The sequence below is a fragment of the Eleginops maclovinus genome, chromosome 6 (genome assembly GCF_036324505.1).
Source record: "Eleginops maclovinus isolate JMC-PN-2008 ecotype Puerto Natales chromosome 6, JC_Emac_rtc_rv5, whole genome shotgun sequence".
Taxonomy (NCBI): Eukaryota; Metazoa; Chordata; class Actinopteri; order Perciformes; family Eleginopidae; genus Eleginops; species Eleginops maclovinus.
The window spans coordinates 6,045,112-6,062,455 of NC_086354.1; the positions used below are offsets into that span (position 1 = coordinate 6,045,112).

General features: G+C 39.0%; 1 protein-coding gene across 2 annotated transcripts in view; it reads left to right on the top strand.

Annotated features, from left to right (window-relative positions):
* The window catches only part of LOC134865954 (low-density lipoprotein receptor-related protein 8-like), a 148,950-nt gene that overhangs the window by 90,596 nt on the left and 41,010 nt on the right, over positions 1–17,344 (top strand). For both annotated transcript variants that reach the window (XM_063885815.1, XM_063885816.1), the window contains 3 exons: positions 3,757–3,879; positions 8,098–8,220; positions 15,469–15,588. In XM_063885815.1, the coding sequence (XP_063741885.1) occupies positions 3,757–3,879; positions 8,098–8,220; positions 15,469–15,588 (366 nt within the window). The remainder of the gene's footprint in view (positions 1–3,756; positions 3,880–8,097; positions 8,221–15,468; positions 15,589–17,344) is intronic.

A 17,344-nucleotide genomic window follows, 5' to 3' on the forward strand; every position in this document is an offset into this window, starting at 1 on the left:
CCATGGGGATCTGTATGACCGGGTCACAGATCATTTCGCCACCATTAAGGATAGGAGAATGGCATTTCTCTACAAATAGTGAGTAAGCTTACTTTATTTCTTTACGCAGTGTGACAGCCGAGGCTTTCACTTTAGCATCCTGCGGACAGCGGTGTGAACCCGTCAGAGACTTTTAGAATGTGAGGCCACCTGTAGGCTACAGTTCAGTGTATTATTGAGATTACAAATATGGGTGTAAGGTTTTGTGTTGTGTTGTGTTTGTTTAAGCTTGTTGCGATATGGTGTCAATAAATAGCAGCAGCTGCAATCATTTGTCCTGATTTATTTATGCTACTTTTAGTCACATTGTTGACATGGCGTCATTCAGTAGCTTACGATCTCTCTGGCCTCCTCTGTAAAATTGGCCACGCACCGCTACTGGTCTCCAGAGGTGCAGGCTCTAAAGCTTATTCAGTTAAAGCTATTCATATTTCAATATGAAAAAACAAGTAAATACATTTCCATGTGGTGGTAGAACACCTTGACAAAGACTTAAAAAAATATATTACATAATAATATACAATCTTGAGAAAAACATCTTGCTTCGACATTGAAACTTTCTTCCAATTGTTCAATTTAATTTGGAACAGCGTCATTTCCAGTTTTCTGTTGTCATATTTCACTGATCGATCCCCCTCTGTTTTAAGCCTTACATAAAAAAATAGCAAAACCTAAAAAGTAATTGCTCAAGATACATGTGGTGGATAGCTGTGTGTGTACCACTGAAAAGGAAAGACTGCTGCATGCTCAATATTTATTTTTTTGCTTGTTACCTCTATTGTAATATATAATGGAACATATTTAAAGAGGCCCTTTTTTTTTTTTTTTTTGCTTTTTGGGGTATTCGTTTTCCTGAAGTGTGTTATATAGGTTTACAGTATGTGCATGTAAATGGTCTGAATACACTCCAGAGGGAGTTTCTCTCTCTCTCGAAGAAGAAGAAGAAGAAGAAGAAGAAAAAGGAACCCTTGATCGTCCCACAGAGGGGAAATTTACCCTCTGCATTTGACCCATCCTATTGTTAGGAGCAGTGGGCTGCCATATGTACGGTGCTCGGGGAGCAGTGTAGGGAATGGTGCCTTGGTCTTTTGGGGATTTGAACCGGTGATCTTCTGGTTCCCAAGACAGGTCCCTAAGGACTTCACCACCACCGCAATAGGCTTTATTTCAGGGATTTGGGGGAGAAAACAAATATTTGTATGTAACATCACACACTCAGCACGCCTGTGGCCTGAATGGATCCATGTTTTCTGCGTGTGTCATGAGAACATTCCTCTGCAGCTGTGAGACTGGCGGCGCAGTATGTCTCTTTGGATCAGATTAATGAAAAACGACTCAGAATCAAACCGAGTGTGAAAAGTATGTCAAGACAAGTTTGCTTCAAACTGGCAACCTTCTCCACAAACAATATTCCATCTGCTTTCTGAGGTGTCATTTAGCACATTCCCACCCTGCTGGGGGTTTGGGTAGGTTCTTATTCTAAATGTCTCTGGTAAAGGGTGTGTTTCTGTTGATAAACACAGTGTGGAGATGGGGCCTTGTGATAAAACAGGTTTTCCTATTAGCCGGTCATGGATGGGGGAGCCCTGAAGCTCCTGTCTCACTAAGCCGGAGTGTGAAGCCCAGATAGTCCCACCATTCATTATCAAGATGTGTGGTGCACACATCAAACGCACCTCTCACTCTCTGCGGGGTCATATAAACAGCACTTGTAGGAGATTGATGTTTGGTTCACCAGCTGCTTCAGGAGAGGCTGTTGGTGCCGCAACCTCATGTTCGTCTAAAACTTATTGTGGAACCCTTTTCTAAAGTCACCTGCTTTTATGTCAGTGCAGATTTTTGTATTCACATTTTTATCAAAAGGCTAAAATGGACATCAAAATAGGTTTTATATTATGGATTATTGGGAAAAACCAAGCAATTCAATGTAAAATCAGACATTCAGCACCCCTAAGCAGCCTGAATGGAATGACCAATATTACAATAATGATAATAATAATAATAAGAATAAAACAATACATGGTATGTATATAGCGCTTATGGCTTTTGACCTTATTTAATTTCTTTATATTAATATTATTCATCTATTTTCTTTCATTTTTTTACTGTGCATTTTTACTTTAATTTTTTTTTCTATTTAATTGTATCTCTCATAGCACACATTACTTTAACTTCTGTTGTTCATGTAAATGGTTTAATTCTATTTATTGGATCTTACTTTACTTCATTTTTTAGGTTAGTATAAATACTGTTATTTCTTTTTTATTTTTTACAATTCTACTTAACTTCTTATTTTTAAATAAAACTTGTAATTCTATTTCTATTGCAACTTTTTATTTAACTTCTCTTTTTAAATGATTTCATTATTTCTTTTATTGCATATTTTTACTTCTTATATTTAGATAAATACTGTTATTTTTTCTATTTTTTACAATCCCATTTTTATGATATATTTACGAGAATATTTTTATATTATTTTATTCTAAATAGATCAACTGTCACAAAATCCAATTCCCCCTGCGATAAGTAAACCATTCAGATTTTTATTTTCATATGAATCAAGTATTCTGCCAACTTTTCTGCTGAAAACAAACACTTTTTTGATTCATCATTGTAATTCCGACCTTAGATATAAATTGGGTGGATGTGTCTGCAGGGTATTGGCCAATCAGAGCATCTCTATTGATCCCAGACCCAGAGAAACACTGTATTAAATGTAATGTGTTTGTGAGTGCATGCACACGTGTGTCTGGGCAACAGCGGGACCTGTCTCCATTACCTCCCCTGCGCTCTGCTCATCCTGTGATAACACTAAATCATTTCCCCCCTCAGTCATATATATTGCGTTTTAGTGTGCTTTAGAAAGGAGTTATATGAGCACACTGGGCCTGGCTGATGAAAAGCGTGTCTGTGCTCGGGATATTAATGAAATGTGCTGTGGATTCATCTTTGCATTACTATATTGAAAATCATTCATCACACATCCTCCGGTTCACTGTCCTTGGTGGCACCTCACTGTGTGGCTACAAGGACAGTACTGAATGTACTGTGTTTGAGCACAATGTTTTGATTGCTTCCACAAAGGTGGTTACAACAGCAGATACTCGTGACAAGGCGCATTATGGTTTATGTCTGTCCTTCTGTCCTATTTTTCGTGAATGTCGCCTTGAGGGAGTTTCTTTCAGTTTTGGCACAAACGTCCACTTGGACTCAATTATATGTTGGTCGTCAAGGTCACTGTGACCTCACCAAACACATTTTGGCCAAAACTTCAGAAATCATATGCTGATTTATCACTATTTTACACGCATTGTATATTAATAAGGGCATTTTATGCAGCGCTTTTCCCCTATTTTCTAGGTATAAAAATGATCTGATCCGCCCCGGGACTCCAACATGTAATGGTTCCTAACTCTGCACTTGCTACTCCCTTCCAAGGTCCAAGAAAGTCTGGCCAGAATATTTTCCTTAATCCTGTTGACAGACAAACAGACAAACAAAACAGCAAACCAACCTCCTTGTAAAATGTCTTTTTACTTTTTAATTTATTCTGCAGGCCAGGGAAGATAGACGTATAAATTGCAACAAAAGGTCTTTGGTCCATTCCGACTCTAGGATACTGTGTTCCTCCAGAAGGGAATAAGAGGATTTACACGTCCAATTTCAAGTGTGTGCTTATATATGTGTGTGTGTGTGTGTGTGTGTGCCCTTTTACAGCTCTGCTGACGTGTCGCCCCGATGAGTTCCAGTGCGGTGACGGCTCCTGCATCCACGGCACCAAACAGTGTAACAAGGTCCACGACTGTCCTGACCACAGCGACGAATCCGGCTGCGTCAACGGTGGGTTCACCTGTCAGCGCTGTCAGGATCTGTCTCCTCTCTGCCCGCACACCTGTCTTCCTCTCTTATGCCGGTGTCTGATTAATCTCTCTTCCTATTTTTGGTCTCTCTGCCAGTGTGTGTGTATATATATATATTTGATTGAGTGTGTCTCAGCCTTTGGCACCAGTCTGCCTTTGTGAAATCCTTTGTGTCGTTTGTGATTATTGGGATCTAATTGTATTTTTTGTAGGACTATAGGGAATTTAAGACAAAAGTAACATAGCTGCTATCACAGTACAGTTCATGCTACAACCCCCTTTATTTGCTGGTCTGCTCTATGTTTGCGCCCTCAATTTTAATTAATTTGTTAAGCTCTGGTTTGCGTTGAAGTCTAATATCAGTTTGGGCACAATTTTACCAAAATTGACAATAAGCAAATATATATAACACCTTAAAACTGTATCCTTAAGGTTTCTGAATAGGGATACAAATGGTTATTGGTGGTTTAACCTATTTCAGTCTATTTTAATTCTGCAGCAAACAGTCCCTGAGCAACTTTGCTGTTGAAAAGAAACTAGAAGAGCAACCTGTGTATCTGTTTACAGCTCAGCTAAACTGGCTCATGTTGTTTCAATAAAGAATTCACTTAATAACGTAATTGGTGAACGACCAGATTACATGCTGTGAAAACACTGAGATGTTACCTTACCTGAGGAGTCGGAAACAAAAGCAGCAAATGACTTGTGAAAGCTATTCAGATGAACAGTTGCGTTTAGTGGAAACCACAGTGTCAAATGCAATACAAACGTTTTTTGTTTTTTTTAAGCCAGTTGAACACATTTAAAGAGGAATTTAAGGATAAAACCCTCTTTATTTTGTCACAAATGCATAAATGCATTCAGAACAAAACACACAGCGAATTGAAGTTTTGCGTTTTAACCATCCTACTGCTAGGATGTAGGACGCTTGCTCAAGGGCAGTGACCTGGCAGCTACCGGTCCACACTGGTCTTATCGGGCCGTTAACCGGTCCAATGACAAGTCCCTACAGACTGAGCCACTGCCGCCATTATATGGAACATTCCCGCCTAAAAATTTATAAAAACAACTCTATTTATTTTTCGTATTTTGTTTAGTTGTTCATTTAGGTACATCTTTGTCCCCGTTTTTTTTTTTGTAGTCTGTTTGTCAGTTACTTTAATCACGTGACATTCATTCTGGTACTGTATGTGTAATGGCATCATATTACCCCTTTGAGCATACATCAGTGTTGTGGTTTTCTGATTAGCTTTCTTTTATTAGCTTTTAAGCCACATTCTTATTTCACACTTTTTAGATCTTGGTTGTTGTTAACTATATAATTGTTCCTGATTAATCATTTTAGTCATTGGACTTCTGAATATGATGTTATCAGTGAAACCAACTGAAACAGATGTTGACATCATTCTGATCGCTTTAAAGGCACACTAATTTTTACCTGATAATGAAGTTACAGTTAGTGTACAGTAGATTCCTTTAAATAAAAATACATGGGAGTTCTCTGGACTTTCTTTTTCTGGTCTGATCCCATTCCTGCTCCCTCTTCTGACTATGATGCATAATTTACTCTAAAATGGCGCGACAGGAAATGAAATCCTAGCTCTGGGAAACTGGACCAAATTAAAGTTGAGCTTTTATTACACTCAGCTTTTTATGTGGTGATATAAATATCTGAGTGAGGAGCATTTTAAGCTACCACTTGTTTCACCTGAGCCTGAGGGGATCTGGTGAACCGCTTCACACCATTGGCTTCACTTTGTTTTGAAAAAGTGCTGGTGACACTTTTCCAGGTATAAACGATTTGCCTAGTAATGTCGGCTTACTATTTGTAAGTACCACCTTAAGACGTCTGAATACCTTGCTTTGTTTTTCCAATGTCACAAACCCAACTCAACAGAGAGAAACTGTGTCAAGAATTTGTTTCTGATTATGGCACATTCAAGTTCTGGGGTTATTACAATCACTGGACTGGGGGAGAATTATTTTTAGCTTCACTCCCAACTATTGCAGTGCCTGTGCCCCACGGGAGCAAAGGGGGAGCCAGTTTCCTTTTTTCTTTTCTATAAAAGGTTTACCACTATTAAGTGGTCAATTTCACATGTCCAAATTGCACCACTTGGGTCCCCAGATATACACCTATAAGGAGTGAACGGGCTGTTTTCAAGATTACATGTTGCTCATGTTTTTCCCAAAGTGATTATTACATTTCTGAGTGCACGTTTAAAAAAAAAACACTTTTAACAAATCAGCTTTGAAAAAGCGGCGGGGACAAAATTGGCCTTTTCAAAAAGTGGTGGGGGTAAATGTTCTTATTGAGATGGAAATTGGATTTTGCATGATAGTCCTGGCCGGATAGACAGCAGCACAGTTACTGAACACAAATTTAAGAAAAAACAGACGTACAGCTCCGGAAAAAATGAAAAAAAAAAATCTCTAAATTTAACTCAAAGACATACCTATAAATAATAAAACCAGAGGAAATGACAATGCTGAAGTGGTCTCTTAATTTTTTCCAGGGGCTGTTTATTGTCACAATCATCTTATAAAGCATCTTTTTGGTCACTAAGAAGCACTTAAAAACTGTTTAGAGAGACCAGCTCCCTGAGTTTCAGCTCATATTTGCAGCTGTTTCCAATCAAATGAAGCAGTGTACAGTAACTGCTCTTTTCCTCAGCTCAGTGTGGACTTTTGGGACAGTTAAAGGTGGAAGAAGTACTCAGATCTTATACTCAAGTAAAGAAGAAGTACCAGAGTGTAGGAATACTCTGTTACCAGTAAAAGTCCTGCATTCAAAAGGTTACTACAGTAAAAGTAGAAAAGTATTAGCATCTAAATCTGCTAAAGTAGCGACAGTAAAAGTAGTCATTGTTTGATTGGTCCATTTCAGAATAATATCTCTGATATGTTTTATAATTATTGATCATTAAAGTGTTCTCAGAGCTGGTAAAGGTACAGCTAGTTTGAATGGCTTTGTATACTGCAGGGTAGCTGCTGGATTTACTGCAGGTGAACTAAAGTCTGATTTAAGTGTTGATTATATTTCACATCATTGATCCAAATCTGTAAAGTAACTAAAGGTACGTAAATGTAGTGGAGTAAAAGTACACAATTTACCTCTGAACTCTTTTGGAGTAGTAGAACAGTGGCATCAAATTGAAATACTCAAGTAAAGTACAAGTACCTCAAAATTGTACTTAAGTATTATCCATGAAAAATTGTACTTTTCACCACTGGGGACAGTTGATAAAAACAAGTCCTCGAAGCAAAGTGGAGGTGTTTCAATACTTTTCGGACGAAAGTAAAACTACAAAAAAGGCAGAAGAGCACGTTAGAAAAAATAAAGTGTTGATGGTTTAGTCTGCGGGTGGTCAGTGCCTACAATTCGCAGTGGTGCATAAGGGTTTTAAAGGTCTCCTATTATGCTATATTTGAACGATATCTTGTAGGGCAACATCTGTACAAAACATGTCTGTGAAGTGTTTTGCTCAAAATACCAAACAGATCTCCCATTGTAGCATGCGTCACCCCCCTCTATTTCAGCCCTGTTCCTGAAGTGCTGATTCTGTAACTGCTTTCTAACGGAGAAACTCAGCTAAACGCTGCCCTGATTAAACGTCATATTATGTTCCAAACCACATCCTGCATTATTTCTGAAACACTTCTCAGAGTTTGCCACTAGAACAGAGACATTATATGTATTATATAAACAACAACTCTAAGCCCCTCCTGCAGACATCCTGCTGAACCCACAGACACACAGAGCTGCTGCAGAGGGGATTCAGCTTGCGACTGTATAATTCGGATGATAGGTTGGGACGTGTCACGTGGGCAAGACGTTGCCAGGAGTTAAATGTAAAGCCAGTCCACATTTTGGTTATGATGTCATATCGGCAGCAAATCTGGATCAGCTCTTTTGTACCCCCGTTTTTTGGAATGTGGATAAGGAGGAAAAGAGAGAGGGTTGTATTTTCGGACACTTTGTGAGTCTCCTTACACACCGAGGACACATATTTATGTATAAGACAGCAAAAAGTGCATTTTGCATAATATGGGACCTTTAATATTTGAAATGACTCTCAGTGATCGGCCTTTGCTTCACACACTTTATTGCATAATGTTCTGTATATGTTTGCAATAGCCTATGCAAAATGCACTTTATAGAATAGATGCTGATCTATGTTATTCCTTTCTGCTATAGCCACCAAATGCGGAGGCCCCCTGAAGTTCCTGTGTAAGAATGGCGAGTGTATCGACAGCTCCAAGGTATGCGACTCTGTCAAAGACTGCAAGGACAGATCAGACGAGCCCAAGAAGGAGTGCGGTAAGAGAACATATTTTCTTTCTTTACACAGGGGTTTGGTTGTTCCCTCGCTCCTATAATCTTCATGCAGTAGTACGAAATGAAAGAAATTGCGTTTGTAATAAAATGAAATTGTTAGTGGATTCGGGTAGTTAATGTAGCAGCTTAATCATTCTTGCCATAGCAAAACTGCAAACACCTCCCTCTAACTACCTTGCATTTCAAAGGTTTCAGAAGCACATCAGATTAGCAGCGGCCTTAGAACAAGAACCTGCGTGTACTAATTAGCATCAAACTCTAGCGAAATGCTTCTTCTGCTGTCTACCATCCTTATGTTCCTGTCTTAAAATGCTTTCTTCTCTTAAACTGTTTCACTTACTATGAGTCAATGAAAGTAATGCCTTTGTTTACATTACTTGACTTTTCATGGCTAGGTTAGTTAGCTAGCAGATCTGCAATAATATCAGAAGGAATCATGCAATGACATTGTTAAATCTTACATTCAGGTAAGTTTCCAGTGACAATTGGCCAGCTTTTAGGTGTCCCCGTTCCGTTGTGTTTTGAGCCTCTTGCAGCATTTTTTAATTTTCGTTTATGCAGAGCTTTTAGTTAAGGATTTGCATCTGTTGTCAAAATGGTGAAGATGTTTCTTCATATGTTTTAGCTCTTTTGTGTTTTTAGATTTGCATAGTTTTTTTAAACTGCAGCGCGTTTCACCTTATGGAAATGTTTTGGGCCACCGTACATAAGTATGTTGTATGTTGCATTGTTGGAGGAGCCTAATACTTAAGCTTTTGATTACCAAAACTAAGCTTTAGCTAATGCGCATATGACAATAAAGCCTTTGAATCTTGAATTTTGGAAGGCCTACGGGAACAATTTGGGGTTAGGTATCTTGCCCAAGAAACCTGACCCTCCGATTGGTCATTTTACCCCCATTTAAGAAACAAAGTTGTGTTTTTTGACTTGCCCTCTGTGCTCAAGTGCTCACTCCGAAGGTTTCTGACATGAGACGGATAAAATGACACAAAGGAGCATAAAGTGAAGGAGGGGAAAGTGACAGATGGCAGAGCAGCTTGACCTCTGCCAGGGATATAAACTACGAAATCAGAACAGGTATCCCAGAGAGTAATTGTCCTCTCTTTGTCCCTCGTCTTCTTCCTCTTCCTGCCTCCTCACACCTCCCTTCTCTCCTTCAGCTGGGCTCTTGTTCTCAGCTCATTAAAAGCGTGTCCACACACACCTTGCTCATCGCAGTGCTAGCTCAACCGTTCCCTCGCAAGATGTTCCCCAAACCAAAACACACACACAGGAAACCACACACAGAGGCAATGATACTCCCCGCCGCACACACACACACACTTGTCCGTAGTTGTTGGGTGTGATTGCATTCGCTCGCATCAGCCTTACATCAGAGGGAAATAAAGACAAAGCATCTCTCTCATCGCTCAAATAAATCTTTTTCTGTGTTTCCACTTCTCGTTAGAAATACACAGTCCAGACTCATTACCCAACACACCATTCATTTCTCATCACCATCACCTCCCGCTTGTTCCAGGCAGGACTGTTGTTTTTGTTTTATTTGTGTATGAAAGTAGGGACATTTTTAGTCTGTGATCAGAAATAGACCTGCAACTAGTGATTGTTTTCATTAGCAATTTTTCTGAAAATAGTTAAAATGTCCACCCCAAGTGCGAAGAGATATTTTGTTGTTCACTTCAAAACCCAAAGATATTCACTTTAATATGGTACAAAACAAAGAAATCATCATAGTTGAGAGGCTTATAACAGCATGTTTTATTCAATAGTTATACAGACAAATTAATACAGACAAGAAAACAATGTTAGTTGAAGCCTGATGTTAAGTTAGATTACAGTGAGTTAGCCAATCAATATCACATCGAAATAACTACACACTTCATGATAAACAAGCTCCAAGTCACCCGACCGAACAACCAAAAGATATTCAGTTTAATACGACACACAAAAAGGAATTCTTTCTATTTGAGAGGCTGATAACAGCATTGCTCGACACAGAAACATAGTTTTCAAAGCGGGACTGTTGCTATGTTATTTTTGTGTGGAAGATACAGACACAGTATGAGGGAGCATTGTTAGTCTGTGATCTCAGATAGAGCTGCAACTAGCAATTCCTTTTAGTAGCGATGAATCTGGCAATTATTTTCTTGATTAATCATCAGTAAATGCCATCAAAATAGTTTAAAATCTTTGCAAATTCTAAGGCAAAACCCGAGGATATTAACTTTGATGTAGGGCTGCAAATAACGAATATTTTAGTAGTCGGCTAATCAGTAAATTATTTTTTCGATTAGTCGATTCAATTCAACAATTCAACAAAGTCAACGATTAAGCCTTGCATTCCACCGTTGACATCGGCCTCATGTCGTAGACCAGCATGTTTAGAACACTCTCAGTGAGGAGTCTGGCCATTTGAGGGGTGCCGACGCCTCTCTGCAGGACGAAGTCATCCACACGCCTTTGCTTTGAATTTCTAAAATAGCAAAATGAAAATAGAAAACTATTTGGCATAGTTACCACAAATTGTAGACTTAAATTAATCAATTTTATTGATGTTATCTGACAAATGAATGATTTATAATTAGTTATGTATACACTTATTTATCTACGGTATTTATCTATCTTCCTATCTATTTAGCATACGCGCAGTCATGCAGAGCTAGGTAAAGTGACCGTGTGAATTTACAATGTTAACATGAGGGAAGACTGTAATTTAATGTTCTTATGCAATTGGGTTAACACATTATCTTTCATGAGAGGGCCTAAAAGTAACTAATGTCACTCTGGACTAGAGGACGCGTTTGCCGAAAGGTAAACAAAAACCGGCTAATTTACCCATCCGGAACTTCAGGCGCTAGACGTCCTGAGTGTTTGCGTTTAAGATGATCATGCATCCCCGTTGTACTGCGGTTGTAGGCCAGCTCTGCGTTGCAGACAGTACACTTGACTTGTTTATTAGCTTTATTTTCCTTAAAAAATGCCCAGACTTTAGATAATCGCGGTCTCAATTTTACTGCAGTCTGCTCACGCTGATCCGGAGCCTCTGCCATGATTCATCTCTGTTAAACTTCGTCAGTGGTTGGTTTAGGACGCAGATGGTGCAAAAACGAAGCTGCTACTTCTTTTTTTATTTTATTGTCGGTTGGCATCCAACTCGGTGCATTACCGCCACCAACTGTTACGGGTGTGGAGCATCAATGGGGATTAAACACTTTATAAACAAAACAATGGGAAAATTAATGGTCCTTTTGCTTCCCCTTGAGACCGAAGCAGTAAAATGCTAATCTGCAGCATACAAAATGACGGTGGTAGGCTTGCCAACTAGGTTGCTTAAATAATACGACGCGTCGACAAAATTTCATTGTCGACGTCGTCGACGTTGTCGACTAGTTGTTGCAGCATTACTTTGATGATATATGATGAAAGAAATTGGAGAAGTTATTCATATTCAGGAGGTAGAAAAAAGCATTTTCCGTAGGTTTTGTGTTGTCCAACTAATCGTTTAGGCAACAAATCTTTCTTTAGTCACTAATTGAGGGGTGTGTAAAAAGGAAAGCTGGCCAGGGTCTTTGACACACACACACACACACACACACACACACACACACACACACACACACACACACACACACACACACACACACACACACACACACACACACACACACACACACACAAGACCATTTTATGTTACATGACATATGGTGGGGGTGCATTCTGCCGGCATTGTTGGTTTTCTCTAAAGCAGTATTTTGTTCCCTATGTGTAAAAGGGAAGAAAATAGGCAGTACATAATGAGTTACTATGGTGAAGGATGTAGAGTAAGAGGGATGGAGGTCGAGAAGAAAAGGAGAGACGTCATGTTCGTTTCCTCGTGGGAGACTGACCTCTAAATCTCGCCTGTCCTTGGAAGCGGTCTAGAAAAAGCTCTTCATCACCCGGCCTCCTGAGGCGTCTTTGTTAGCACCCAGCCCGCTCAAAGAGCCAGGAAGGAGCAGGTCCTCAAACAGCAACAGACACATCTCAGTCTTTCTTCCTTCTGCAGTTAATTCTAGCAGCGACGTGAAGGGAGTTAGCTCCTGTGAGTGGCAGGCTGCTGTCACCCATCCAGCCAAATTAGAGAGGGGAATTTAATGCTGGCAGTCGCAGTGCTCAAAGTCTGCTGGCACTCAAACAAAGCAGAGATGAAGTGTTCCCACAAAAGTAACCCTATCTCAATCCCTGGAGAGTCGACTTTATCTTTCTTTATCTGTTTAAACAATAAATAAAGAATAATGTGTTGTTGCTCTGCCAAAGCTCCGCGGATGAGCTGAACAGGTCATCTGAGCAGTACAGCTGGTAGTTGGCCTAACTTTTTGTTATTAAGTAAATAAGTGCCACAGTTTCAGCAAAAAAAAAAAAGTGTTTCAGAAACAATGCTTGATGTGGTGTTGAACAAAATATGGGGTTTTTAATCATGGCAGCATTTTGCTGAGTTTCTCTGTTAGAAACTTCTCTCTTCAGACAGAGAGCTGCATGAAGCTCCAAAGGGGCATGGCCAGCTTCAGCTCAGCTCAAATTTAAAGCGACAGTCACAGAATCAGCACTTCAGGAACAGGGCTGAAATAGAGAGGGATGAGGCATGATTGGTATTTTGAGCAAAACACTTCACAGACATGTTTTGTATAGATATTGTTCAAATATAGCATAATAGGAGACCTTTACAGAACCTTAAGGAATTTGGGTTAATAAGTAAATATAAAGAAGAAGACTGACACTAGTGTCATATCTTTACGGTTTATTTGAGCTGTAGCAAGCAGCTGGTTAGCTTAGCTTAGCACAAACACTTTAAAAAGGAAAACAGCTAGCCTGGCTCTGTCTAAGGGTAACAAAATCCACATCACAGTGCCTCTAAAGCTCACTCATTAAATCATCGTATCTTCTTTGTTGAATCCACAAAAGAAAATGAGTGTGAATCAAGTGTGAAATGACATTTAGGTTAAATTCTTAGATGTATGCAGGATGAGCACTAGTTCCTGGAGCTTTTTTTATTTTTTTTTTAACTCTGGGCACCTAGCTTAACTTTCTAATAGCAAGTAAATGAGTGAATTTCCCAAAAGGATTAACTTCAAATAATAGCAAAAGTACCTAGACGATAAGTGCAGGAGGAATGTTTGAACACTTACGTAGTGTTTAAAAAATTAAAACATTGTTGTTTATCCTCAGGTATGAGCAAAAAAGATTCCCTTTTTACTATATTATATACGTTTTAAAAAAAAAGAAAAATGGCCCATGAACCCATAACCTCTAAAATAAAAGTCTTTCTCTGAAAAATCCACAAAGGATTCCATGATAATTTAATGCCCTGTTTATTTAGTGCAATAATCTCCACACTTGCTCAGACACAAGTTAACAAAAGAAAGTCATATGTAAAGATGATTGCATTGTTCCAGCATGTTGATTAAATATTCAGTGAATAAAGCATATGTTTGGAAAAGACCCTTGGTGGTGGGTTTGCAGATTCAGATGCTTTGCTTCAGGCCTACTGTTTTCTAACACACACAAACTCTGTTTACAGTCGCCATGTTTCAATGACTGATGATAAAAAGCTCCCTGCCTATTGACAAATGTGTTTCACCAGATTGGGCGGGATGCTGTTGACCGAATTAAACACTCTCTCCTATTGAGGAGTGAGGATTCCCTTGTAGTTTAATCCATTCCTCTTTTTATCACCCCTTTCCAGTTGTCACTTCTTCACCGCCCAACCTTGCTAAATTGTTTGTTTAAAAAGCAAAGCTGTTCAATGAAATGATGGATAGTTCTTATTCTGGTTATCTTAGCTTTCACCCAGTTATTCTAGCTTCTTTTTTTTTCTTTGGAAGCAATCAAATTTGACCTAAAAAATGTCAAGCCGGTGACTTTTAAGCCCTTCTTGCTATCAAGTCATTGTGCAGCACAATGAAATCTCACTTCCTTCTTTGTTATGTGCCAACCCTGCCAGCTGACCCAGTTAAAAAAGAGTGTGTTTTTACATGTTGTTTTTTCCCCACTTCTTTTACATCACTCATCATCCCTGTTTAATTTAGATGTCCTCTCTCAATCCTGTGATGGATCCTTATGGGACATTTCAGAAGTCCCGGTCCACAGCGATAATCCCTTTACACACGTGTTTCACCTCCCTGCAGATAGACCTGATTAAGGGTTTTAAGAGCTTACAGCGTGTGATGTTGGGTCTCTTTGATTCCTATTTCTCACTTCTGATAAGGATTGAAAAAGAGCCAGGTACAACAGCCAAGATAAAAATACTTATACACCTTTGTCAGATATCATGAGTTATTCAACTGCACTTAAACCTTTAAAAAAAACTCATTTCACAGGAAGAGGGCTTATTCTAAATCTAATTTTGTGATAACCTTGGGCTACCTTAATGTCCCAATGTGCTATAAACATATGTATATGTTTCTATAATATTTATATATAATTACAATTATCAGTATATCATTCCACCAATTTCCATTTACAAAGGTGACGTCACATGCACTAGTTATGTTTTTTCATAGTATATTGCATGTTGCACTGTGGGGGGGGGGCCTGGGACTTAACATTTTCATTGCCAACAACTGAGCTGTAGCTACTGTGCAAACGATATTAAAGCCTTTGAAACTTTCAATAAGGAATGACTCGTAAAACTTAGGAATGTGTAAGCATTTTACCACTTCCAGTTCCCTTGTCTTGAACTCAACAGTTATTTCAACCTGTTAGAAGCCTGAAAGAAGGTCTGTGGTTAACACAAGCTAAAGAGATTTTCAAATTTTTTTCTACGACATAGAATACATTAGTAAATAACTCTTTCTTTTATCAGTCATAAAAAAGCGATTGCTATCAAGTGACTACCAAGGACATGAGCCCGTCTTAAGCTTAGCGGCCGTGATATAATCTGTTTGTAGTCTAATATTAGGTTTTTACTTGTAGCGATAGCATTTTTGCATCAAAAATAATAAAAGTGGTTTTGATATGTGGAGATTATTCTGCTGAACAACACATTTAAGTATCAGAAACATGTGTTTGCCACAGATCTTATTTTATGCAATATCCCGATATATCAACGAAAAATCCCCTTGCGATGCTAACTTCTGGGTCGGCCTGCAAAAATATGTCATCACTGCACCACTAGATCTAAATCTTGGAACGTTCCTCCTCTAAGATTGACTGCATTTGACCACTGGCTTCTTCTTTGTCTTTGTCTCCCAGGGCTGAATGAGTGTATGATCAACAACGGTGGCTGCTCCCATGTCTGCATGGATCGACCAATCGGCTTCGAGTGCCAGTGCCCCACAGGCTACCAGCTTCTGGACAAAAAGACTTGTGGTGGTAAGTAAAGAAACTTTAGATCGACAGACAGACAGATGGAAATAAATGAGTGGCATTTTGGCTCTGCTGACCAAGCTGCTATGAGTCTGTGTGTGTTTGTGTGTGTGCTAGATTGATTCTGGAAGTGTGTTTTGGTGTATTGCTCTGGACAGCTCTCAGCTCTCTAGCTGTCTGTCTTTGTTTAATGTGCCCTGCCTGTCACTCCCACAGGGAAACTAAAACAGCCACACTTCTCTTTCACACACTCACACACGCTTATACTCTGTCCTTCACACTCTTCCCCATCCTTTTAGCACTTGTGTTTCTCCATCACACCCCAGGAAAAAGCCTGAGATCTGCTAGGAGGAAGCAGAGCGGAGAAGTCTCCCTGTCGACTACTTTCCTCCTATTACAGTGAATGACATCATGTCTCGGTGTTTATTCAGCACTTGGGGTTATAGAGTGGGGCAGGAATGAGTCCTAAACCTGGAAATAAGTTGGCAGTTTAGCACTTCTGGGTTCCCCCGTCTCTAAGTTAATGGTGTTTCGATTGTGGTTTTGTTTAGATGCCTTCAGGTTTGTGGCTAACAAAAGCTGAAGGGATTTTCAAAGTAAAGCAGTAAATCCCCCATTGTCTGAAGCTTTGATGTGTCATAAAAACGGCTGTTGCTAACAAGTGACTAAATAAACTACTAAACGTCATCATGTTTACCACTTAGTGGTGGTAGGGAGCATTTATAGCATTGTGTTAGCTTTTTATTTCTTCTGATATCATTTACTCTACAAAAATCACAAAGTCGTCAGTATGTGGAGATTATCCTGCTGAACAAAACATTCTATATAAACTTGTGTTGGCAAATTAGCTTATTTTCTACAATATTCCAAAATCCAATGGAAAAATCCCATTAATTTCGTCAACGAACCCCTTTGCTATGCTAACTTCTGAATTGGGCTACACAAATACGTCTGAACCACTGTATTTTCCGCTAAATAATTTCAGAAGCTTTTACAATAGGTGTGCTAAAAATGGCAGTTGCAAACAAGTTACTTGCTTACAGGAATACTAAACGTCCTTCAATCAAACATGAGTCTGCCTTTAGCTTAGCAGTGGTGGCGCTGATAGCATAATGCTAGCCATTCACTTCTGACGATTGCATCTATGTTTCAACTATTATTAAAGTGCTGTTTATTTCTAGAGATTATCCTGATGAACAAAAGGTATCATAAACAGGTATCACTAAAGATCTTATTATCTGGAATATTCAAAATTCCCAAATATTTTTTTTTTTAATCCAGTGCTATTTGTTGAGGGAGGGTTGCGATGCTAAATTCTGGGTAAGGCTACAAAAATACATCATCACTGAACAACTCAATACATGTGCATATAAACTCCTCCAGTACAGCCCTTAATCTTAGAAATACATTGCCTGAGATAGAGGAAATATTATCATGTGGTATTCATTTGTTAGCAATATCAGAAACTCACTTAGATGACACCTTTAATGACGCTGCAGTGGACATTCAGGGATATAATATATTTAGAAAAGACAGGAATGCATATGGAGGTGGGGTGGCAGTATACATTCAAAAGGAAATACCAGCTAAAGTCAGATATGATTTGATGTCTGCTGATATTGAAGTACTTTGGTTGCAAATTCATTTACCTCATTTGAAACCTTTGTTGGTGGGATGTTGTTACAGACCTCCTAATTCAAACCTAAATTATTTAGAAAAAGTATGTCAAATGTTAGATAAAGTTTGTGATCTTGATAGAGAG